Source organism: Schistocerca cancellata, chromosome 2, assembly GCF_023864275.1.
Source record: "Schistocerca cancellata isolate TAMUIC-IGC-003103 chromosome 2, iqSchCanc2.1, whole genome shotgun sequence".
NCBI classification, from domain to species: Eukaryota; Metazoa; Arthropoda; class Insecta; order Orthoptera; family Acrididae; genus Schistocerca; species Schistocerca cancellata.
Window position 1 is genome coordinate 76,661,727 of NC_064627.1, and position 25,311 is coordinate 76,687,037.

Here is a 25,311-nt window from a genome sequence, read left to right on the forward strand (position 1 = left end):
AACGAAAGGTGCAAGCTTGTTTCAGCTCATCTGAAACCTACAACAATTGTAAAACTCGACTGGCTTACGTTATAAAGTTTCTCCAAACACGGAGAACATATCTGGTTCTTATGGAATACCATCCATTGTGTGAGTACAAGATTGAGGCCAAGGAAAAGTTTACTCTAAACCACATCAGTCTTGCAGACAGCAGCAGCTACAGCAAGGAAACAATTGTGGATTTCTCGAACTACCGAATAACTTTGCCTGGCCTCTCACTTCAGAACCCATCCCACCTGCGCACAAACAGAACTGGATTGTGTGGAGGTCACTCATCCATTGTCATTCTTGAATCATAAGATCCGGGAAAAATCTCCAGGAATGGCAAATCCTTGTGGATACCACCAATTGTGTCTGCGAAGAAGGCTAGACCATAGTACATACACTGACTTGTCAAATATGCCCTGCACGGAAGACAATGATCTACTTGTGACACCGAGTGCAACTGAAGTGCAAGTCTCTGATCATCAGCTTTTCAGTGTAGCTTGTTAATTGTTTCTTTAATTTATTTTTAGTTGCAATTACCATGCACTGTATGTTTCTGACTTGAATAAATAGACAAACAACACAGAAACCAAGCAACAAGAATTACAATATGTTGTAAATATGTTCGTTCAACACTCAATTACATCTCCAGGTATACGCATATATGTCTACCAGACACTGAGTATGTTACTATCTCATTCTTTCCTTCTCTTAGAACCCAGGGAGGAACATCCTTTAGCCATTTATTGCTCACTTACCTGGTGGGATGTCCTGCCCACCTCCAAACCATTTTCATTACAACCAAAGTAATGTCTTCACTCCAGTTTGTTCTATATTCAATTTTTTTCCCCCCTGCTATTCCCAGTAATCCCCAAAATGCATTGCTTCATTTCTCAATAAGCAACTTCAGTTTTCGAAAGGTTTTTGCATCACATGTTCGTGTCTCACTGCCTATGTCAGAATGGGTAATATTACAGACATAATTTTTTGTTTCCAGCATATTAGAAACATAGTCATTAAAGTTCTATTTAGTTTGCCAAAAGTGCAAGAGACCTTTTTGCTATTCTGTTTACTTCTTTATCAGAAGATCCAGTCACTAACTTCAATTTCCCTAAAGACAACTACCAATCAATTGATTTGAACACTTCAAGCTGATCTGAACAATTTCATTTGCAATGAGTTGATTAAATTTTCAAACATGCTTGATGAAGATGTTCCATCTGCTAAGATAGTTCTCATTTATTATTCCATCTCAGTTGCACATTTTTAAGTAGATTACATGTTTCAATCTCTCCGGATCATCTTCAGATAAAAAACAAAGTAAAAGTAATCTAATATTTAGCAATAAATAAAAAGAATTTTACTTACATGTAGAATTTACCTAAGCAGTTGTGACAGCAACCTGTCTTTACTCGGATCCATATATCAGAATACTATGGTTTGCAACTGTGGTCAATGTTTTAAATAGGTTTATGCATGAGGTGGGGGGGGGGGGGGGGGGGGGATGCAGTGAGGTCGATCAGGGGAGTGGAAAGAAGCATAAACAGGGTGGTGGAGATGTCATGAGTTTAACAAGAGACGTCGTCCAGTATATTTATGTAAAACTTGGAACACGAGCAGCATAGAAAAATCGGTACGTAGAATGTACACAGAATTAAATAGTGAAATTATAAAATGCTTCAAGGTGAGATTTAGAGCAGGCAGAATGGGACGGGGAGGTGGGTACCTGCAGAGACGCTTTGGGTATAGTATGAGAAAGGGTCTTCTACTAAAATCGGAGTAAGTCAATGATGTAAAAAGCCTCCTGTTAAGATACCAGAATGGATGCATAAAACTGTAAAGGGAGGATAAAATAGTATATTAGGAATGTTGAAATAAAGTAGTAAAAACTGAAGTAGTATCTGAAGATAAATTAAAGTGTGTAACTCTGAAAGTATGAGGGTAATCTCAAAAGTAAGGTCTCCTATTTTTTTTTTTTTTTTTTTTTTTTACAAGTACATAGACCTGTTTATTTATACAGTGGTTTACATCATTTTACAGCCTGAAAATTTAACTATCTTTCGACATAATCACCATTTCTGTCGATGCATTTTTGTAGACGCTGTGGCAGTTTTTGTATGCCGGTGTCATGCCAGCTAGCCGCCATGCTGTTTGTCGTGAATTTCAGTCCAACTACCTGCAAACTCTCTACACCACTTACGAACATTTTTGGCATCCATGCACGACTCACCATACACTTCTATCAACTGGCGATGGATTTCAATCAGCACAGTGCCCTTTGCAATCAAAAACAAAATAACTGCGCGCAATTCGCACTTGGCGCTAACATCCAATGGGAGCTCCATTCTCAACGGCTGCCAAGTCAAGACTGAGCACCTCAGCGCGGCGTGCACGTTTCCACACAGCGCATGAAGCACTCTTCATAACAGTGTAACCAACTGCCACACAAACAGTTCTGTACTTATAAAAAAATAGGAGATCTTACTTTTGGGATTACCCTCGTATAAAGTCATTGGTTTTCACTCTAAAAATGTAAAAAGAAAATTACACAATCAGGCTCTAGCAAACAGTGAGTAAAAATCTCAGTTTCTTCCCACATTGTCAGGAGGTGCACTTAGGTACATTGTGTAGCACTTCCAAATGCATCAGTAGTTCCAACAGCATCCTTCGATGTTAGAAGATGCTCACCAAACACTGTATTATTACTGTGAATTCAAGCATATTTCAAATATTGTACGTATTTGATTCCCGTAAACTTTTGGACAACTCCAACACTTCAGTTTATATACAGCTGCTGCTGTGTAAATTTCGAGGCTCTTCTATTCACACGGTGCCTCAGTCTGAAGCCAATAATGTCATTAGTTTTAAACCCTACACACAAATTGGTATTGCAAAGTTGTCTAGCAATAATTTCTGAAACAAGTCATTTTTAACTCATGGTCACGGACATGACTTTATTGTCTTCATGTTCACCTGTTAGCTGCATGTCTCTGACTTACACTGTTGTTGTCTTTCAATTTTCTGTAGTAACTTGGTTACTGTTGAGACTGTATAACTGTTGCTCACTGTAACATGCTTTATAATAGTGATTTCTTTAACCCTCTCACGCTCGTTTAGTTGCAGTTTTAATGAACTATTAATCATGGGACGAAACTATGCTACGTTGATTCTTTCAGGGTTCCAAGACTTAGAGTGAATAACAGTATCTGCCAAGCTCGGTTTTCTGTACATTCTGAAATGGCGTTTACCCACCTCTCTTGTGACCATAATGTCAAGATAGTTGATGGTGCCTTTACTTTCGTGTTCAACTGTAAACCTAATTTTTGGGTGAATAGCACTCATTCTCTCCGCTATGTCATTAGCATAAATATGCTTTCCTTTAACTAATGAAACTGCATCATCAATGTAGCTGTAATAGTGAACAACTTAAATGGCTACAGCAGGATTCTTACAAGGGAAACGTCCCGTCACAGCCCCGTCAGATTTAGTGGTAAGATGTCAAGTTTATAGACCGTCAAAAATTGAACACAGATCAAGCATAAAAACAGGAAGAAAAAGTACTGAAATGTGGTGGGGGGGTGGGGGGAAGAGAGCAAACTAGAAACAGCGAACAGTCCAAGTGGTTAAACAGTGACAGTGCCTCTTTTTACAGTGCCGATTTTTTTTATCCACTGCCCACCCAGTCACTGAAATGTTTGTTCTCTTTCTGTAGTCTTGACAATTGTCATACTGTACACTGGTTACAGAATATGAGTCACACGGTACTTCAAAATTAAATGTGATGAATAGTAAGAGCAGGCAAGATACCACCTATACAGTTCACAAAAATGAAAAGAACAAATAAACGGGTATGAACAATGTTACGACAAAGAAATTCAAGAGTCAAAACTTCCAAAACAGAACGCAACATTAAAAATGTATTTTTGATAGAGCATGGGGAAAACTGCGATTCTGCAATTGTTGTGTACATTTTTTGCAACTTATGTGACAAACTGATATGTTTCATCCTTTCTTTAGGAGTGATAACATCCACATTCATAAGAACACCAAAATAGGGCAAGAAGGCCTATCTCCAACACTCATCAGGCGTACAAGCTAGGTGTGTCAATAAGAGATTCATACACACGTACTGTCCCTAATGTCTTGTATGACATGCCAGATGTGTTTTCCAGTGGAGAATTATGTTGATTTGGTGCTTTGTCATCAAATGCTTGCAGTTCCCAATCGAAAGCCACTTCCTTTTTCAGCTGCTAATAAAGTAGTTGTGCAGAATGAACTTTCATTACACATCTCTTCCTTACTACTCACTATTGCAAAAGGATGTAACACTGTGATACAGACAGAAATTTGAATACTATGTGCAGACACGTCAATGATCGGACAGACAGTTTATAATGGACAGCTATGTCAATGATCAAATGGACAATTCAGTTCATAACACACAGACACATCAATGACCGGACGGACGGTTCATAATTATATTGGAGGTGGATGGGAAGGGGGGGGGGGGGGGGGGGGGGGGGGATTTAAAATAATGACAAAATATCTGGTGTTTTAAGTAATGGTCCTCAAAGTGTTAACTTTTCAACAAGAGTCAAACATTATGTGAATTAAGAAGTTCATCTTGCATAAAAGGAAATTTACTTTGAAAGTAATGCTTTTCAAATCACCATTCGCAATATTTTCCCGGGACTTGTTAGAAATAGATTCGTATCAGTGGTTGCCAGAGAGCGCCAGAAAACAGGCGTTATTGCGCATGTGCAGCTACGACGGTGTAGGAGGCCCCTATGTTCATACCTATAAAGCGGTAAAGAGATCTTACATAACGTCACAAAAAAAAAACCAGGACATCGGATGACACTCCAAGAGCATGGGAATTTCATAAACCACAGTAAAATGTATAATGCAGCTTGAAGTGCACATTTGTATGTCCATATTTACAGTGAAGTAGGCCCCAACCTTGTATTAAGCTTTTCAGTGCGATTTTTTTGATGAAAATTTCTTGAAGTACCATAAGTACTATCTCATGTTTGGTTCTTTATTACAGCAAAATGCCGTACATGCCAGAAGATGAAAATGTGCATTTGAAATTCAGCGAACATTTGGAATCAGCCTATACTGTGGAATGGAACGCTTCATTTCAAATAAATTGACTGCTTCACCAAAAAATATTAATAAAAGCCAAGTTTCTTTAGCAAACCGAAGAAAACAACTTCATTGTTTGGCAAGACAATTATTGTTTGACTGCCAAAATCGTGGAAATGAAATCAGAAAACTGAAACTAATAATATGTTTCAGCCTTCTGCAATTATGTGATTGTATTTAAATTCACTTGATAGCTCCACCCACAAAAATCCGTTTGGTTTGCATTTGACATGGGAGCTGTAAAATAAACAAGGGGTGTGATGTCATATTGATAAGGGGGCTCATACTGTCAAGTTCTTTGTAAATTTGATTCAATTATGAAAGCACTGAAATAACATCACATACTCCATAAAAAAAAGTGAAGTTTCATTTCACTTCCTCCTCCCCTTCTAGGCACTTCACTTTTTTGCCAGCAATGAATATGTTGTCACTCTGTATAAATATTAAACAGATGTTATGAAAGTTCCAAGGGGGTTATTTACTAACAAAAAATTTTTGATACTGATAGTATAATACCGAAACATTCTATAACCTGGACACAACATAAATAAAATAACAACAACCAAACTCCATAACAATTAGAGATGGGCAAAGTCGTTCTTTTAATGGAACCATTCGTTTTGAGATAGTTCTTCTTATTGAACTAGTTAAAATGAACTACCTAGTTCATTTTTATTGTTTAAATACAAATAAAACATAACACCTTTAAACTAATAAATCAGAAGCAAAATTTAATACTTATAAAAACTAAATGACCTGTAGGAACAAACCAAGTGCGCAAATTACAAACTTCTTTTGTACATGCAATCCCTTGCCCAAGGATGAGTTGAGCACTTTCAATTTTAACCCAGGCCTTTACTCCAGAACATGGATATTGGGAACAACTAAAGATTAATTTATTCTTATTGACACCAAGAGTGTTTATCAGTATTTTCTTATCTAATAGGGTCTGGAAAAAGGAAAAACTTGTTCTCAGGTTTAATAATTCACAAAATTTAATTCCTAAGATTGGAAAAAAATGTTTGGATACACGGTAAATAAGACATAAGAAAACAATGGAACTATGTAGAAAGTGTAAAGAACAGTCCAAGGGAGGTGAGGATCATATCTGGAGACTGAACTGAACTAAAGGAAAGGTCTCTGCCTTCTGAACTGACACATTTCACACAGTTTACCACTGGGAGTTCAGAACTGTGGACACTTAGATGCTGGGAGTAGGCTGTACTCAGTATCAAGAGTGGGGAGCTTCATGTATTCATGAACTACACATGCCAAATAACAATGTCACTTGAATTACAGAAATTATATTCACTGTCAGTAGTTCCTCAAACAAGGAACTCTGTCATGAACCGACAATTTAATATTGAATATTTCCATTAATACATGTAATCACCAACTTTCTTTATAACAATGTTTACACAAACAATTACTGACATGTTGGATGCCTTCATATGAATGGTTTACTAACACTATAAAAACAGTAAATGGGAAACTTTAATTACCTTTTTGAGGAATCATTTTTACTAAGATCTAGCCTGTCAGATATAATAGAGAATGAGACTCTGCACACACGTCCATCGTCCAGCAGAAGAGCAAAATGTGTTGGACCAATAACTATTCTCTTCACTGATATTTTCAAATTAGCCAACGCAGCCGGTGTCACAACGCCAAATCGATTAAGTTTCTCTGAAACTTCTTTTAACCTGGAAAAAACAAAATAATAATAATAATAATTGCATGAGACAATCATACCCCTAATCCATTCTTATTTTATTACTTTTCTGGACACACACACACACACACACACACACACACACACACACACACACACACACAAAAATTATTTCCTGCTTCTATTGTTTGTTGTTTTGCATCCAGATTTCCTACCCTGTATCTACTATCGATACTCATCATTCCAGTCATGTTTGTTATTGTTTTCGAGTGCTACTGGTTGTACTTAGTGGAGTAAGTGTTGACTTATATTTTCTATGATTTTGCACATTTTCATAAAAATAATAATGAAGTAGTTCATGCCTAAATTAAAATTCACAGGAAAAACATACATAAAGTAATTGAGGTTAGTGGGTCCAAGGCACCAAGAATGTTGGAGGTAAAGATTATCAGCACCTCAAGAAAGGAACTGCAGTGTCTTCAAGGCATTTCCTCCCAGTCAGCTTGTGGAAATAAACTCTCATTTGTGAAACCTTAGAATGCTCTGTGATTTCATTTCCAAAAATACTGTGAGCAGAATATGTGATGGTGACATATCCTTGGGAGAGAATCAGCATCTTCGCAAAAGTATTGCGTCAAACTTTATGCTGAATTGTATAAAATGTGGTGTAATTGCTACAACAATGACATCAGAAATGGCAAATAACAATTTGTACGAGAGTAACATAAGGCTAGTTTATGGTCTCTGATCTACTGGTAAAGGGATGGAGGTGGACAAACTCTTATGTGCACTACTTGACATTCCAAACCCACCTGCAAAATTTATGACTTACAGTAAAATTATTGGAACTGCTGTTGCTAAAGTTTGTAATATCTCAATAAAGGAAGCAGCCGAAGAAGCACTCAAGTAAACGGATGACAGTGAAGGTGGTAATATCTGTGCATGTTTTGATGGTAGCTGACAGAAATGTGGCCATATTCACTAAATGGAGTTATGACAACTACATAATTTGATACAGGCGAGGTAACTGATGTAGAGATTCTAAGCAAGTACTGTATAACTGTGGCAGTAACTGAGAAAGAGCATGAACATAACTGCAGATAAATTATACTTCCCAAGTGGTGGGACACAAGCAGCAGGAGTTCTCAGGATTTTTATTGTTCAGTGGCAAACAGAGGTGTCAAGACACATACAGTATTTAGGGTACAGTGACAGCAAGGCATATGACCTGATATGTGCATGACAAACCTATGGTCTTAATGTAACAACTTATAAATTTGAATGCAAGGGGCATGTCCTGAAGAGAATGGGGTCCATGTTGAGAAGATTATTAAAAGAAAAGTAAAAAATAGTACTGGAAGATGGTAGTAAGACAAATGCTGAAAAAGATGGATTACAGAATTATTATGGCTTGGCCATAAGAAGAAATGTTGGGAATTTGGGAAATATGAAAAAAGCTGTATAGCCTATCTTTTTCCATAAGCTTTCTGCAATTGAAAATCCTAAGCACTGTCTCTGCCCGAATGATCCTGGCACTTGGTGCAAGTACAGGAGAAATTAAATATATGACAACAAACATTCTTTACCTGCAGCAGTAATGAATGAAATTAAACCTATATTTAGAGATCACTAAGAATGAGTAAGAAAGAATGACGGACTGATAAAAACAGTTTTAGAAGGTTATGCAGAAGGGAAAAGGAAGCAAGGAAGGAAGAGATTCCAGATACTGGATGACATGATGGACGGTACAACATACAGCAGCCTTAAGAAGGAAGCAATGGATCGCAGAAAATGGAAAGGCAAAGGACCTGCTAATATAGCAGATAACTGATGATGATAAAGATATTTTGTTGAAGAAATGTATTCATGCGAAAACACAAAATTTAATTGAATGTGTGACTTCTGTCATTTGGACCTGGTTACCAAAAACTGTATTTCTTCAGATTAAAACCCTCAAATTTGGTGTTTATGATGCTATTTGAAGCTTCAATGTGCGTGTAACATGGGAATTGGATGTTTTGGAAGTATTGGGCATAAAATCTAGTGGAAACACTGCAAAATCCACAGAATCCACAAAGCATAAATTGCTAATTCAAAATGAACAAAAGAAGCTAGATGGAAAAGAACAGGGACCAAGAGAAGGGAAGAAGATCAGTACAATTCAGATGGTGCTCAAAATGGTACAAGAAAATATTAGTGGTAAGTAATTCTCATAACTATGCTAAAATTGCAATATTAAACTTCGAATTAATATTCCTCAAAATTACTTTTTTTGCCTTTTGTGTACCATTATTTTCTACACTAAATGGACTATAAATATGAAATTTTGCTAATTTGTATTCAGGGTAGTTATAGGTTATTACGAGTAAATTGAGAACCACCAACACAACAGAAACTGTTTCTATAATAATTAATGTCTTTTAAAAAAAGTGAAATTTTATTAGTGAAAGAATAAAAACCTTTTTGTTCAAATCCATAAGAGGTATTCTGTTCATTTTACTTGTAAATGCAAGCATATATGTTATACACATTCAGCAAAAATTTCACTGTTTTAACACTTTTAGTTCCTTTGAAAAATGTACCAATTCAAAGTGTGAAATAGTATTGGCAGACTAGGTATAAAATTGCCTTCTGTCTCCCCCTTAAACAAACATTTTTTCAGGTAAAGTTTTTTTGGTAAGATTATAAAACAGTGTGAAGTGTGAGTATAATATTAGACCCAAAAACGATGTAGGGCAATTTTATCTCAAATCATACAGGACACCTCAATTCATAATCACAAATTTCTCTGGGAAAAAAATAAATGTTAGGCCTCTATATCATGCGCATTCTATGGAAAAAAATGTTAGGCACCTACCTTGGTTTTTGAAAATGGTACAGAACTTTGAAAAATGTATATTTTGTACACAACTCTTAAAACAGTAGAGAACTAAAAGAAATATACCTAATACACCACAAGTGCTGGAGACCTGGAAGATGTTAAGGTTTAAAGCTCCCCCCGTTCTACGTTCAAATTTAGCTCTCTCTTCCCCTCCCCGTCACACGAGCGCGTGCGCGCACGCGCACGCACGCACGCACGCACGCACACACACACATTAATGGACTTTCTCTTAACATACAGATTTACAAAGAAAATACACAAATTTGAATTTTTTTTTTCTAATTTGGAAAGTCCAGAATGCTGACTTTCTTCTTATATTACTAGATACAACATATAATTATAAACAATGTCTTCTTTGTTCCAGCTATCGCTATTATATAAATATTAATTACTAACGTTTTAAAAACTGCATTTTTTACATGTTTTTACGAATTATTTATTCGAATAACCCCATCACAAAACTTATGAAAATTGCACAATGTATTGTTTGGGTAATGTGATGGTAATTAATGCAAATTCAGTGGGTAATACCTTTGTGTGTAAAGCATTAGAAATTTTTAAACATTCTGTATATTTCGCATCACTGAATTTCTAGGGTAAAAAATGGATGTTCGCAACACTGTTTCCAGCGCTCCACTAGTGAGAACTTGCCCATCCGCAGTTTTGTGTTCTGTTGTAGCCCCTAATATATCGATCATTAAACATCCAGGCAACACCAGAACCACAAAAAGAAAACGGAATGTACAAAGAAAAGTGGAAGAATCTGAAACATGTTTTACACAAACAACATATTCAAAGCTTTGTGAAATACATGCAGTTGGTGCTCAACCAAAAGATAAGTTACATGTGCACCCAATGTGATACGTAGTTTCAAAACCTACACATTACTATCTCGGCAGAGATCTATCCTGAGAAGGAGCAATTACTGACAATGTTATCAGATAGTTACTCCAAGCAGCAGATATAGAAATACATACCCACTTCTTCCCATTATTTAATTTCAAAAGCTTGTTAAATAAAGAATGAAAAAGATATTTGAGCATGCCCAGATTCCTCCTGTAGGCATCCATTGCAAAATGATACACTTAATGCTGCTCCGGAATATTATCTAAGTGATGACAAAGACTGCAGCAGGCAAAGTCTTAATTATGCTGATGTTATCTCAGTTAGTGAAAACGTTAAAAAAGGTAAAGGGAAATATGACAAGATCAGTAAGACAAACATATCTTCTAATGAAAAAGGGGAAAATGGTCCAACGAAATTCTACTCCTTACAACCAAAATGGGTAAAATGCCAGCCAGTGAAGGAAGTATGCACATTATTTCACTAATTTGAAACTTATTTGTTTCATCATAAGCAGTGTCACTGGCAAGAAGTACACAGAGATGGACTTGATGCTTTTGTGTACATGTCATGAGCTGTAAGGTAAATTTTGGTTGCAGGAGTGTGTTCTGTGTCCTGGTGTTGAAGGAATGGTCATTGAAGCATTATAGCTTCAGGATACTGACAATGACATAACTTATGCATTGTGGGAGGGAGCAGAGTAGGTGAAGAAAATACTCGAGCTAAGGAAGTTTGTTACAGAGGTTAGGCATTGGGTCATGAAAGAAGTAGCTCATCATCATACCCATAGGATTCAGATCCAGGCCATTGCAGTAGTAAACAAAGTTCAACACTGCCACTGTGTCGATATTCACAAGGTGTTACTCACATACTTGGAACATCACACTGTTTCGTAGAGAGAGAGAGAGAGAGAGAGAGAGAGAGAGAGAGAGAGAGAGAGAGAGAGAGAATATGCAGTATCTCTTTAAAAACCACTTTCCACTTTTACTTGGAAAACAATGTACAAGAATTGAGACAAAAAAGTGGACATTTTCAGCAACATGTGAAGAGTTAGGAGGCCTCTGTAAACAGCCTGGATTTTCCATTGTTTGAATGTAACAAGATTTAATCTCTAGCACTGATGCTATAAGAGATGCTATTGGATTTATACAGACCATATGAAAATTACTACAAAATGCAGAACACTTACTTCTAAATGAAAGTATGTTAGTGGAATTCCATTTAAGAGTGGCATATACATTACAAGAACAGTTCTCCACAAAATATAGCCTGTTACAGTGTGTGAAACGCAGAGACCTCAGTATACTTTAGATGGCTTTGCTGTGAGCTACTTTGTTTCTTGTGTTTATGAAAATCAGCGGTGGGTGGGACATATAATTAGCGTCTCTCATGAGCTGCAAGATGTAATTGTCTCCTTTATGGCATACCATGGGCCAGCAAATTCTTTCGAATGGCCATCATCAACAGATGAATGTGCTGTTCCTATTTCCCAAGAACTACCCTTGTTGGATCATCCTTGCCCATGTGCAATTTCAGCTCAGCTATACAAGTTCAATAAGCAGCAGATGAAAAAAATAAATGAACTCTTTTCGACAGTGCAGTGTTGATTGTTATAGTATAGGTAATTTTAACTCATAGACTATCATAAAGAAGTAAAATCATGATGGAAGACAATAAAAATTTGAGAATAACATCAGAAAGAAAAAAATGCATAGACAAAGCTATTTTTTATAACTAGTTCTTTATAAAATGCTTGAACAAAATGAACAATTGTTTTTCCATTCACTTATAAAGGCTGTGATTAATTATTTTGGTTACAATATGCCAGTTTTGTATTATATTTGCTCAACATCAGCAATCAATTTAATTTTTTAAGTGTGTCTGATTTTTTGACCTTGGTATGACTATGTCTAACATAAAAATTATTCAAATTTTGCATTGCAAAATAGTAACCACTCACTGCATGCGAATAACTAGGTCTAACATAAAAATTTCTCAAATTTTGCTCCACAAAATACTGTCCACTCTGATTGTACCTTCCGTAAGTACAATGACCAACTGACGTATGATGAGGGTTTTAGAATAAATAGTTTACACAGGATCAAAAAATTTCAGATAGAATGTAGAAACTGGGTGTCAAGCAATGCTCAAAAAAAAATTTTTTACCGAGTTTTCCAGGACAATTTTTGATTTTTCCAGGTTCGCGTTGTGCTTGGAGCCTAACCAACTTTGATCGATTTAATGAGAAAATCTACCAATTCTGTCAATGTACAAGAAGATAATGAGGGTCATACTATTGAGTTTTTTTTTAAAAAAAAAAGCTTTAAAATCAACATTGTTTATTTTAACCAAGAAGTAAATGTACCAGGATGTGACAACAGAATTAAGTGTGAAATGTAACATGAACAAAAAAATAGTAATGTTCCTCACTGTAGTCTTCCACACTAATTTTAAAGTCTACAGATGCACTGTAACACTAATGTTCGTAAGTTTACAGGTGCACTCTAACACAAATTTATCCAATTCAGTCACATTAATGTAACCACCACCTATGTTTGATGTCAATGTGCAAGAATCACTCACAGATGGCAGCACTAGTAGGGGACGGTGTGTAAGGCATGTTGGGGGATGCAGAAAACAGTGGAGTCATCGTCCTTAATGCAGTGATTTATCCGACATCCAAAAGGGCTTTTGGGCCAAGGGTGGAAGCATTTCCAATACATCTAAGTTTATAAACTGTTCAAATGCCACCATGGTTAAAGTATACTGTGCATGGCAAAATGGCACTATCCAAAACCAGCACTGAGGCAACAGTGGTGCACCACAAGCTGTAAATGATGGGGGGTGAACTACGGGTGCAGAGATGTGTGCAGGTGAATAGACATGCAACTGCTGAACAACTAACCACCTAAATGAATAAATGGGGTAACAATAGTCTCTCCTCAAAGACCATTCAGCAAATGTTGCTGTGTAAGCGCCTCCACGGCAGGCATTTAGTTCATGCACCAACACTGACTGCTGTTCATTGGCGAAGAAGGCTGTAATTTGCACACAAGTACAGCTGCTGGACATCCACTGTGTGGCGACAGGTGACCTTTTCATGACTGATTGATATATTATCTGATTGGGACCAAACGGCGAGGTCATCAGTCCTGCGATTCCAAAGTTAATCACAGAAGAAAGAAGGTCCACTAAAAGTGGACGGATCCAGTCAGGGGAATCAAATTATAAAATAATGAACATAAAACACTCACAAAGAAAGGCATGAAAAGTGAGATCAAATCCAAAAACTGGAAAAAGAAGGGGGCAGTCATGGAGTCACAGACAGAGAAGACTGGAAAATAAGTCCCAACCACAACCAACCAGTCCCTGCTCCAAGACTAAAGTAGAATCTTACACCTGGAAATAAAATCTACTTTCATGGAGGAAACTGAGAACCAGTTCAACCACCTGTGGATCGTCTGCTAATATTAAATTTAAGGACTCGGGAAGACTATACTTAACATGAAGGGCCGAAAGGAGACAGTCCACCAATATGTGGGATATCGTCGCCCACAACATGGGTGAGAGTCGTTACATAGGAGGAAACAATGTGTGAGCTGCGTTTGACCAATGTGTAAATGGCATAAAACAGTGAACTACTCCTGAGAGGAGTGAAAGAAAGAGCGCCAAACTGCCGCAGACTCCTTGATTGTGTGGAGTTTACTACCATGAGCAGTAACGCTCCAGATGGCATTCCAATTTGGACGAAGAGAGTTGATGCAGACCTGCACATCCGCATCTGGAATCATGAAAGAAAATGGGGATAAGTATCTGCTTCTCTATCCGAACGGTCAACCAGTGCATTCCCTGGGATGACCATGTGTCTTGGAACCCAGAGAAAGACAATTGAACAGGCGGCAAGCTCAATGCCAGAGGGAATGTCATGGATAGCAGAGACCAAAGGGTGACAAGAGTAGCAACAGTCGACAGCCTGCAGGCAGCTCACAGAGTCTGAACAAATTAGAAAACTGTGGAAGGAGGCCTGAGAAACAAAAAGGAGGTCCCCGTGAATGGCTAGAAGCTCTGCTGTGAACACACTACGTGATCCCAGCAATAAATGGTGTTCGAAGCCCGTAGGAGATGCGAAAGCGTATCCCAGCTTATCGACTGTCTTAGAACCAACAGTTTAAAAGATGGTGGCACCCTGGAACTCTGCACAGATGGCACATACAAGACGCCGGAAAACCATATGAGGGACAGAGACACAGGGCACAGTCCAATGAGTGGATATGAAGATCCCGACAGCAGGAAGTGGAGACGTATACCAACTGGCAATCCACCCATGGGCGGATGTTGAAAGGGAGGCATCCGTCGTAGGCAAAGAGCACAGGGTACACAGGATGGTCAAGGATTTGGCAAATGGCAATTGCGTAAGAAACAAGGAGTTGGCTCCATCAGATGTGTAGAGGGGGAATCCCCACTTCTGTGAGGAACTAGTGCCGCAAAGGCACCAATAGCGATAGGAATCCCACAATGATGGACAGGGTCAGGAGTTTCAAAGTGGAAGTAGCTGCTGAGTCATAAACCTGACTACCAAATCTGTACAAGACCAGAGCACAATAAAGATGGAGGACAGTGGAATAGTCTGCACCCCAAGATAAGTGGACCAGGAGGCAAAGAGCATTAAGCTTCCGCATACATGTAGTCTTTAGGTGGCAAATATGGGGCAGCCATGTCAGCTTGTTATCAAAAATAAGACCTAAGAAATGTGACTGTGCTACAACACTGAGGAACTGGTTGCCTAAATAAAGTTTTGGCTCAGGGTGTACTGTGGGTCAACGACAAAAATGCGTAACTTGCGTTTTGGAGGGGCAAAAACTTGAAGCCATGGGCAGTGGCCCATGCAAAGGCCCCTCGGATGTCGCCTTGGAACTGGCGCTCAGCAGATGCATGCTATCAAGTGGGAGCTGCACCAGATGCAAAAATTGTGGACAAACAATGCCGGGGTAACCAGAGGCCCAACAGAGGTCACAAGCCCATAGATGGCACTGAGAAGAGAGTGAAACTTAGCACACAACCCTGTGGGATATCATTCTCCTGAATCTGAGAAGAAACAGTAACAGACTAGTCTGATAAGGACACACAAATGGACTTATGTGAAGTCACAAGCAAGCTGTTTTTAGTGATAGAATTACTTCTTCAATCCGAAAAACCTCTTCTCAGCACTTTCCACGAGTTTTATTTTTATAGTTTCTAACACTCTTCATTTGTCTCTACTCACTTCCTTCTTTCCTAATTTTCTTTTGAGGACTTCACAGCTCTCATTTTCTCTGCTACTGTTTTACTATACCTACCCAAGGTTGCCACAAGTTTTCTCAAGTGAAATTCCCTGGTATTTCCCTGATTTCCAGGAAAGTTTTAGCATTTTTCCCTGACATGGAGATTTCAAGGTTTAGTAAAAACATAAGTTGACAAAAAAATGTAAGGACTTACGTATTTCTAAGTCTGTGAGTAAAAATCTTAATTACTAGCATCGACATATTTTGTGATGAACTGTTTTAGGCGGAGAAAGAAAGCCAAATCATGTATATGTTTCATTAAGACCACTAATGTTATTTTATTTCAATAAAACAAAACACATTTGGAGACAAAAATATGCATTTCTAAATTTGGTGACAAAAAAAAACAAATTTCCCTGGAGTCGTAACCCTGGAGTCGTAAGACAGTTTTAAAACAGCTTCACTGATTTCAGAAATAACCTCAGTAAAAAGTAGACCTCTTGAAAGAAATGTATAAGGCAGGGAAAAGTTGTGTAAACAAACACCAAAGGTGTTTATCACTCACTGTGTTATGTCTATTATTTTACAGGTATTGTGAGATTTTTCTATCAAGAAATACATGAGTGCATAGCGTATGAACTGCCACAATTTTCTTCTCTGTATTGCCCATACTTTCTAATATATAAACTATTTTCGAATTGTCAAAATGTACTATAATAAATAAAATATCCATAAAATGCCACACTGTACAATGTACTCGTGATACAGTCACAATTCCTGAAATCCATTGCCTATGGCCTGCCAAGGGGCACCATAGTTCTAGGTCCACAGATAAACCACCAAGAGCCGCCGCATTATGCTACACATAAACAGACCCAACCTGTCAGCAGATCAGTGAAACTAGATCCAACGGGCAGGGCCTACAGATTAGTGGAAAACAATGGCCTTCAGATCGGCAGGCCCAATCCATTTGAGATACCCACAAAAATGACCTGCAGTTTTGGCCCGTCTTTAAGTCTACTTGTATGGCCAGCTATTCATACGTCACAGACATCATGTCGATGAAATGAGACCACTGTGATCATCCATGCAGCAGACAACTTGTGTGAATGCTATGAGAATCAATACTATTTAGGACAGGTAGCAACTCACTATACAGATGATCGCTGAGCCGCAGACAAGCACATAGAAAAGACAATCACATTCTCAACAACTAAGTTTTTGACCACAGCCTTTGTCAGAAAACGAGAGCACATACACATTCACACACTCACCCAGACACAACTTGTGCACACATGACTGCTGTCTCTGACTGCTGCATCAACAGTCTCCGAGACTCAGATCCGAACAAACCACTCTTCACATCTCCCTGCCTCCCATCGGCAGCTGCTATGCTAGTGGCAAGAAGTGGGGGCAGTGCTGGTAGCAGGCTCAAGGAAGTGGTACAAAGGGAGAAGTAAGAATGAGGGAGTAGGGAAGCAATGCATGTACTCAGTAAATAAACCAAAAATGAGATTTTTCCAGTTTTTTTCCAAATTTTCCTGGTATTTCCCTGACATGTTTGAAATTCCCTGATTTCCAGAACTTGTGGCAACCTGTTACCATGTGCATTTTAAAAGATGTGCATTAACTGCTCAGATCAACACCCTCCGTGATCTTGACCACATCGCCACCAGCACAAACAGTTATGAGAAAGGTCTCAGTCAAATTTTTGAACAGAATGGAGTTGTCAGAGAAACCTCTTTAAAGGCTGGCATTGCCGTGGAAGAGACTGCAAACAACACTGATAAATCTCCTCGTATTTTTTGTCCACTCTTGTTCCCAACAACCATAATACAGAAATGATTGACGCGAACAAAATCTACATAAAATTCTTTAAGGACTTCCTTCACTGACATGATCTCTACTAGACTTCAGAACTCATGGGCAATGACATTAGCCTCATGACCAACAAAGCAATTTAAGGTAGTGAGATGTGTCAATGCCATGCCTAACTGTCTCATCTCATGGTTGACATCAACTGCTACTTCTTGGATTGAACATGGATTGGGGTAACAAAGACTCTTAGGAATTCTAGTAGCAACCTTAGGTTTTTGTGTTATCTACTTCTGTTCCTTCTTTACTCTTTTTATTTATTATTTATTTACATGAAAGTTCCATAGGACCAAATTGAGGAACAAATCTCCAAGGTCATGGAACATGTCAGTACATGAAATTACAACATAAAGTGTAACAGATAAAAATAAAATGTTTATGAACCCAAAAGAAGACAATCCATAAGTTTACTTAAACACAATCAACAATGCAAGAAGAATGAGCTTAATTTTTCAAGGAACTCCTCAACAGAATAGAAGGAGTGACCCACGAGGAAATTCTGAAGTTTCTATTTGAAAGCGCATGGATTACTGCTAAGATTTTTGAATTCGAGTGCTAGCTTATCAAAAATGGATGCAGCAGTATACTGCATACCTTTCTGCACAAGAGTTTCTCCTTCCTTTACACCTTTTTAAACGTTTGCTGAGCCCAGACTGACACTATTTTATTTTCCTCCTACTAGACAGCACAAAACTTCTTTGGGGAAACAACAGGTGCTTGTAATATTGCTGAAACCAGCTTGGCAGGAGGAAACATTTTGAAATAGATTACATAAAGCTCTCAGAAACTGAACATGATTCCAACCAACACTACTACAACCTGCTGCAAAGCCACCATGTTGTGTATGTAGGCCACATGTCCCAAGGTCGAACACCATGGGACCCTCTGAATTACATTTGATTTTGAGCTGGCTTTTCAGTTCTCTTAGGAATGCCTTATTAACATCAAGGCCGTCCACAACTCTTTTTGGTGAATCATTCATCTGGTAAGTTTGGAATCTGAAGCCTTCTCTTTTTGTGTTGTCTGATTAAACTCATTCCTACGCTCTTCACAAACTCAGATCTTAACATTGTATCCTTATGCAAATACATACAATTTGTGAACCTCAACTCACTTATATTTGAAAATAAAATATTGCCAGTGGCCACCTCCTCGTTCAGCGGTTGGCTGAGTAGTTGCTGCACTTCATGTTTAGAGCAACTATGCCAGATTTCATAGCATTATAGAGACAGCTTACACTACACTCGTTCGTCCTCCGTTAGAATATTGGTGCGCGGTGTGGGATCCTTACCAGGTGGAATTGACGGAGGACATCGAAAGGGTGCAAAAAAGGGCAGCTCGTTTTGTATTATCACGTAATAGGGGAGAGAGTGTGGCAGATATGATACGCGAGTTGGGATGGAAGTCATTAAAGCAAAGACGTTTTTTGTCGCGGCAAGATCTATTTACGAAATTTCAGTCACCAACTTTCTCTTCCGACTGCAAGAATATTTTGTTGAGCCCAAACTACATTGGTAGGAATGATCATCAAAATAAAATAAGAGAAATCGGAGCTCGAACAGAAAGGTTTAGGTGTTCGTTTTTCCCGCGCGCTGTTCGGGAGTGGAATGGTAGAGAGATAGTATGATTGTGGTTCGATGAACCCTCTGCCAAGCACTTAAATGTGAATTGCAGAGTAATCATGTAGATGTAATAACATCTGGTTTGCCATAAAGGTGTTATGGAGAGTTCCTAAAGACATAACTTTAACTGATGATTACAGTGAAGAAGAAAAAGTGATGTTTTACTAACGAGTTTGCTCAGAGGTTAATTCAACTAGCAAGTACCATGAAATTAAATACTTAAAGAACTATTTGGCCAGACTTGCTTGGACGCTTTTAAGAAACATAAGAAGCCTGTAACAAAAGGTCTGAGAGGAATAATGTTTTATCATTATTCTAAATATAAAAGCCCTTTTATCAATATAATACCAGGAAATTCACTGTGTCCAACACATTATTCTCAAACATTTGTCATTAACAAAGAAGGGGTTTGTGACAGTCCAGATAAAGGATTTTGTGACTCATCAGAAACTATTAAAAAAGTGAAATTAGCTTATGAAATCCTACATGTATCACCTGCTACTAAAATTGGAAAAGTAAGTGATAAAAAGATTTTTTGCACTGAACACAAAAATTGAGAAAGTGGCAACTACTGTCAAAAAGAATTTGTAAGTCTCATTTCAAAAGAGAAGTTGGATTAAACCAGCTGGAATTTCTAAAAATTCCATGACTGAATATAATGATTTCATGGATTAAATTATCGGGTTTACTACTGAATTCTCGGAGTCGAACTAAAGTTAGTGCAAATATAATGTGTAAGAACATGTGATTAAATTAACAAAGCAGTTAGTAAAAGAGCAGGGAATTTTTACCAGCATTAACAAAGAAAAATGCATCAAATTTGACGGACAAAAACATGGTTGAAAAGGTACTAGGTTTTATGAGGATGACAATTACAGCCATTTGATGCTTTGCAAAAAAGAAAGAAAATGGTACTAAGGTTCAGAGACAAAAACTACTTATACTGTATGATTTAAATGAACTATTCACTGAATTCAAAAAAGAAAACACTGACATTAAAATTGGAAGGCTAAAATGTTGTGAGTTAGGACTAAAGTGGTATCATATTGCTACAGGGGCACCTAGCACCCATAATGGTGTGTTTGTTTGTATCACCAGAATGTAAAGTTGATGATAGATGGGGCCAATCTTATTGTCGACTATAAATATCTTTTGGAAGTTCTGGTTTGTAAATTGACAGTTACAAAAGTATGATCATGAGGAAAACATCAAAACTTCATCAATGTGGAAAACTTGTACCACTGGCAGTTCAAAATATGGAGGTAGTGGCTTGCGTTTATGGCCTACTGTGGTGGGATTCCCACAGTTGATACTATTGAGTGTTAAAACCAAGATATGCATGTTACATTTTACCACCTACCATAACCAAGGACCTCGTTTAAAAAAGTTGAAAAGCATCAAAACCTGGATGCCTATTAAACATGTATTGAAGAAGCTGCCCCCCCCCCCCCGCCCCTGCCCCCGCCCCCGCCCACCCCCCACAATTTACACCTACGTCAGGGCAAACTTTTAATCGAACACTCAAACTGTGTGAAGAAATTCCTATGTTGTTTAATGAGCAATGTAGTAAAAACAAATAAGGTGAGAACAAGATAATGTAATTAGGTAGCTCATTTTTTTTTTTTTTTAAGTGATCACAGATATGTTCAAATTATGTAACTGATACACTTTATCCATTAGTCCAGATATTGCAGATACTAAGAAACATATTTTTTACTCATATTGCTATTTCTTTCATAACTTTTCACTGAATCTCAAGTTGAAATTTATACTGAAGCGTTTGATATAATCAAGGTCTATCAAGTGCGAAATTTTCAGATTCTAATCTGGTCTCCTAACAAAGATACTGCAGGTTAAAGAAGGAAAAATTCAAGACGTATTTTTTAAAATAGTGCATTTTTTTAAGCGTAAGTGTTTCATCAATGATACTCTATAAAAAGTAACTACACTGTGTCATGTAATAGCACAAAAAATATTAAGGATGGGAAATTACTATTCCTTTGGCAGAATACTGTTCAGAAAGGGAGGGTTTTTACCAATAACTTCGAGCCATTACAAATATATTAAGGAGTACATTCAGCAAGGTGATCATGGTGTGTGCTGAACTAAATGCTTCTTATTTGAAAGGTCTGGGGCAACCATTACTAAATAATTTAAAAAACCACAGATGCTTATAAATGCTAAAAACTGCTTGCGGCCTGCAACAAAAATGGCTGCTGTTTCTAAATGATAATCAATAAAATATTTTGAAAATATTTTTGAGTCCACCAAACAAAGAGAGACTTCACCTAACGAATATCAATTTTTTTCTAACATGGTCAAGCAACCAGTCTGGACAATTTGACATTGATTGACTCAAATGTAAACCACACCAAACACATCACAGATCCCTGCTGGTAACATTGTCGGGGCACATACATGTGCAAGACATTCCGATGCCAAAACTCCGGTGAAGAAAAGTCTCACAGCACAGAGTTGAGAGTGAACAGTGATTAAAGAAGGAAAGGCCGGATTTCAAGCCAGAGCACATATATGCAGAAGAAAAGAAGGGAATCTGATAGAGGCGACTAATAAAATACATGACAGATGGGCAGCACACATTCAAGAGTTACTGAACCCAGAGGTAGAAGGATTAGAACAAGACAGACAAACTGGTAGAAATAACTTATTATGAAGCAGAGGTCTTAACACCAGAACCCACACTGAAGGAAGTTATACAAGCCATTAAGACCTTAAAAAACAATAAGGCACCTGGAGAAGATCAGATCCAGGCGGCACTTCTCCAATATGGTGGGGAAGCACTTTGGAAAGCAATACACAAGTAGTACTGAGCATCTGGCAGGAGGAGAGCATGCCAATGGAATGGAAAACAGCTATTATGTGGCTCATACATAAAAAAGGAAATACTCTAAACTGCAGAATTACTGAGGAATATCCCTACTAAATACTACATATAAACTGTTTTCCAAGATCCTAATTGGGATGCTTACTCCCTATGTGGATAAGAGAATAGGATATCAGAGTGGCTTTAGATGAAATAGGCCAACAACTGACAAAATATTCACATTATGCCTACTACCTGAAAAATGTTATGAACATCAAATAAACATACAGCAGCTTTATATTGATTTTAAACAAGTCTATGATAGCATCTCAAGAATGGCAATGTGGAATGTGATGGAAGAGTTTGGAATACCTAAGAAGCTTGTTAAACTTACTATGATGACCGTCAGTGAAACCATTACTATGATGACCGTCAGTGAAACCAACTGTAAAGTAAAAATACAGGGCAAAATTTCCAGAGAAGTGAAAGTGGAGATGAGACTGACAGGGTGACAGTATCTCCTCGCTGCTATTCAACCTCTGTCCAGAAAAAGTCTTAAATCAGACAGAGTTATAGAGGAGGAACCATTTTTAATCATTCACTGCAGTACCTAGCCTACGCAGACGATGTGGCAATACTCCCACGAAACACTGCTGTGCTGGCTGACGCCTATCAACAACTGGAGAGAGAGGTACAAGGGAACTTGGCCTTGTAGTCAATGACCAAAATACCAAATATATGGCAATGACCAAACAGCGAAACCTACCAAATCTCATGATAGCAGACAGGAGTTTGAAAGGGTGAGAGACTTCAAGTACCTCATATCGACTATCACAGAGATAAATGACATCAGCAGCAAGGTGAAAGCTACAACAGCAGTACACAACAAATGTTACTTTGCCACACTACCCATGCTTAGGGACTCACAACTGTCAGGAAAATCTGAAATCCTAATTTACTAAACAATTATAAGACCAGCTGATATGTATGGTGCCGAGACATGGACCACGACAGCAAATGAGGAAAGGATCCTTAGCATTTAGGAGGAAGGTTCTGTGTAAAATATACGGTCCAATATACAATCAACAAGGTTAGCACATCCATACGAATGTAGAATTAGAAGAACTTTTTGAAGAAACTGACATTGTCACTACCATTAAAATAAGAAGATTGCAGAGGGCAGGACACATGGTCAAACTGGAGGAAGATAGAATATGTAAGATGATTTTTGATGGCAAGGCTTGAGGCAGATGACAGAAGGGACATCCCAGAAAGAGATGGGTGGACGAATTGAAGAAGACACAAAAGAGCTGGGTGTCAGAGGATGGAGACGGAAAGCCATGGACGGGACAGAATGGCAGGATATTGTGACAGAGGCCTAGATCCTACAAGGGCTGTAGAAGTGAGTAAGTAAGTAAGTATGGGCACAAGAACCTTTTGGTACGGTATTAATCACTAGTGAAGTGAAATGTGGTTGAAACATAATTGAATAATCAATTTAAAAGAACAATGAAGAAATGATACATACAAAACAAACTAATATTTCTACAAAGTGATTACAGATTTGCTTCGCGGAAACACAAAAGTGCCATAACTTCATACTTCTAATGACCAAAAAACAAATATAATAAAATTAAGAATAAGCCTGGAGAAAATCCAGAACGAGATCTTGGATTTCTGGAGAAAGAGAAAATTTGAAATACAGATTAAGCTGCAATTATGTCTGTCTGTCTGTCTGAGGAGTACAAAACAGAAGAAAATTGCTGCAAACTAGAAGGAAAGAGATGTGCTATGTCAATCTTGGAATGAAGCGGGTAAAAGTAGAACTGAGAACATCAACATCCTCTCACGATCAAGACAAAGTTCGTATGTATACTGCAGAGTGGTCTCAGTTCTGAAGAAGAAAACCATGTTATCTCTGGCAAATTTGAATAAAAACCATAGAGTAACATTAACAAGCCCCAGTTTTAAGAGGGATGAGTTCCCTATTCCTTGATCTGCTTTTAAGAGATACATGTAAAATACAAAACAAATAAAAGAAAATATGGTAAGTAAACTGTTTATTAACTCAAAAGCAATGACCATAACTCTAAATACATTTAGTGCTCTGTGAAACAAGACAGCCAATGCCTTCATGGAAAAATGTTTGCAATTGCAACAGAACCATGATGTGCCCAGGCATGCAGCTCTTCACCAGAAGTAAATCAATGGTCACAAACATTTTTCCTCAGACCTCCAAAGAATTAGAAATCGCACGGGCAGAGATTGTGACAGTATCGAGAACCTGAAAGGTCTTCCCAGTGAAACTTCTGCAATGTACTGTAAACAACCTTGGCAATATGTGAGCCCATCCATCTGTCTTTTTTTCATTTGACTGTACCTTACGGAATACATAGTGAAACTGCCTGTTCAACACATAGACCACCACCATATTTCAAAATAAAGTGTTGAGCAGATCATTCAAAAATGTTGTTTTAATACATCAGATTCCAAAAACTGATTATGTACAGATTATAAACATTACGCAAGGAGCCTGTCAGCACACAAATAGCCTCCAGATATACACCACGAAGAATGACAATAGAGCCTAGTAAAACAACAAAATGAATTGCAAATACTGCTATATTTGTCTGAGAATTGCATCTATCTGATAGTAGTAGTTCTATTAAAGGTAAATAAATGTCGCATCAAATATTATGATTTGGAAGTTCATACATAACATATTCAAAAAGAAAGACTGTTCTAACATCTCATCGATGACGTAGTTAGTAAGAGATGGAGCAACTCAAACTGGAGAAAAAATTTGACCTGTCCTGTCCTTTCCTTTCCAAGCAAACCATCTCAGCATTCATGTTATGCAATTTAGGGAAACCTCAGTAAATCTAGAAAAGGATGGCCAGAGGAGGATTTGAATTATTGTTCTCCCAAATATGAGTCCAATTTCCAACACTGTGCCATCTTGTTCAGTGGAAAATGTTCAAAGAATGTACAAGCAATTTACTTGGACATATGAATCACTATGAAAAAACCATATGGTTACAAAGCATACAACTATTTACACTAGCAGAACACACCTGTTTAATTCATGTTAGTTGAAATTAACTGTGTAATCCACATCAGTCTTCTTTACATTACTTGCAGCAGAACATGAGTATTTAATCTAT

General features: G+C 37.8%; 1 protein-coding gene across 1 annotated transcript in view; it reads right to left on the reverse strand.

Annotated features, from left to right (window-relative positions):
- The window catches only part of LOC126161352 (E3 ubiquitin-protein ligase UBR5), a 349,964-nt gene that overhangs the window by 317,967 nt on the left and 6,686 nt on the right, over nt 1–25,311 (reverse strand). Inside the window, exon 2 of the mRNA XM_049917120.1 lies at nt 6,672–6,872. Coding sequence (XP_049773077.1) covers nt 6,672–6,872 — 201 coding nt within the window. The remainder of the gene's footprint in view (nt 1–6,671; nt 6,873–25,311) is intronic.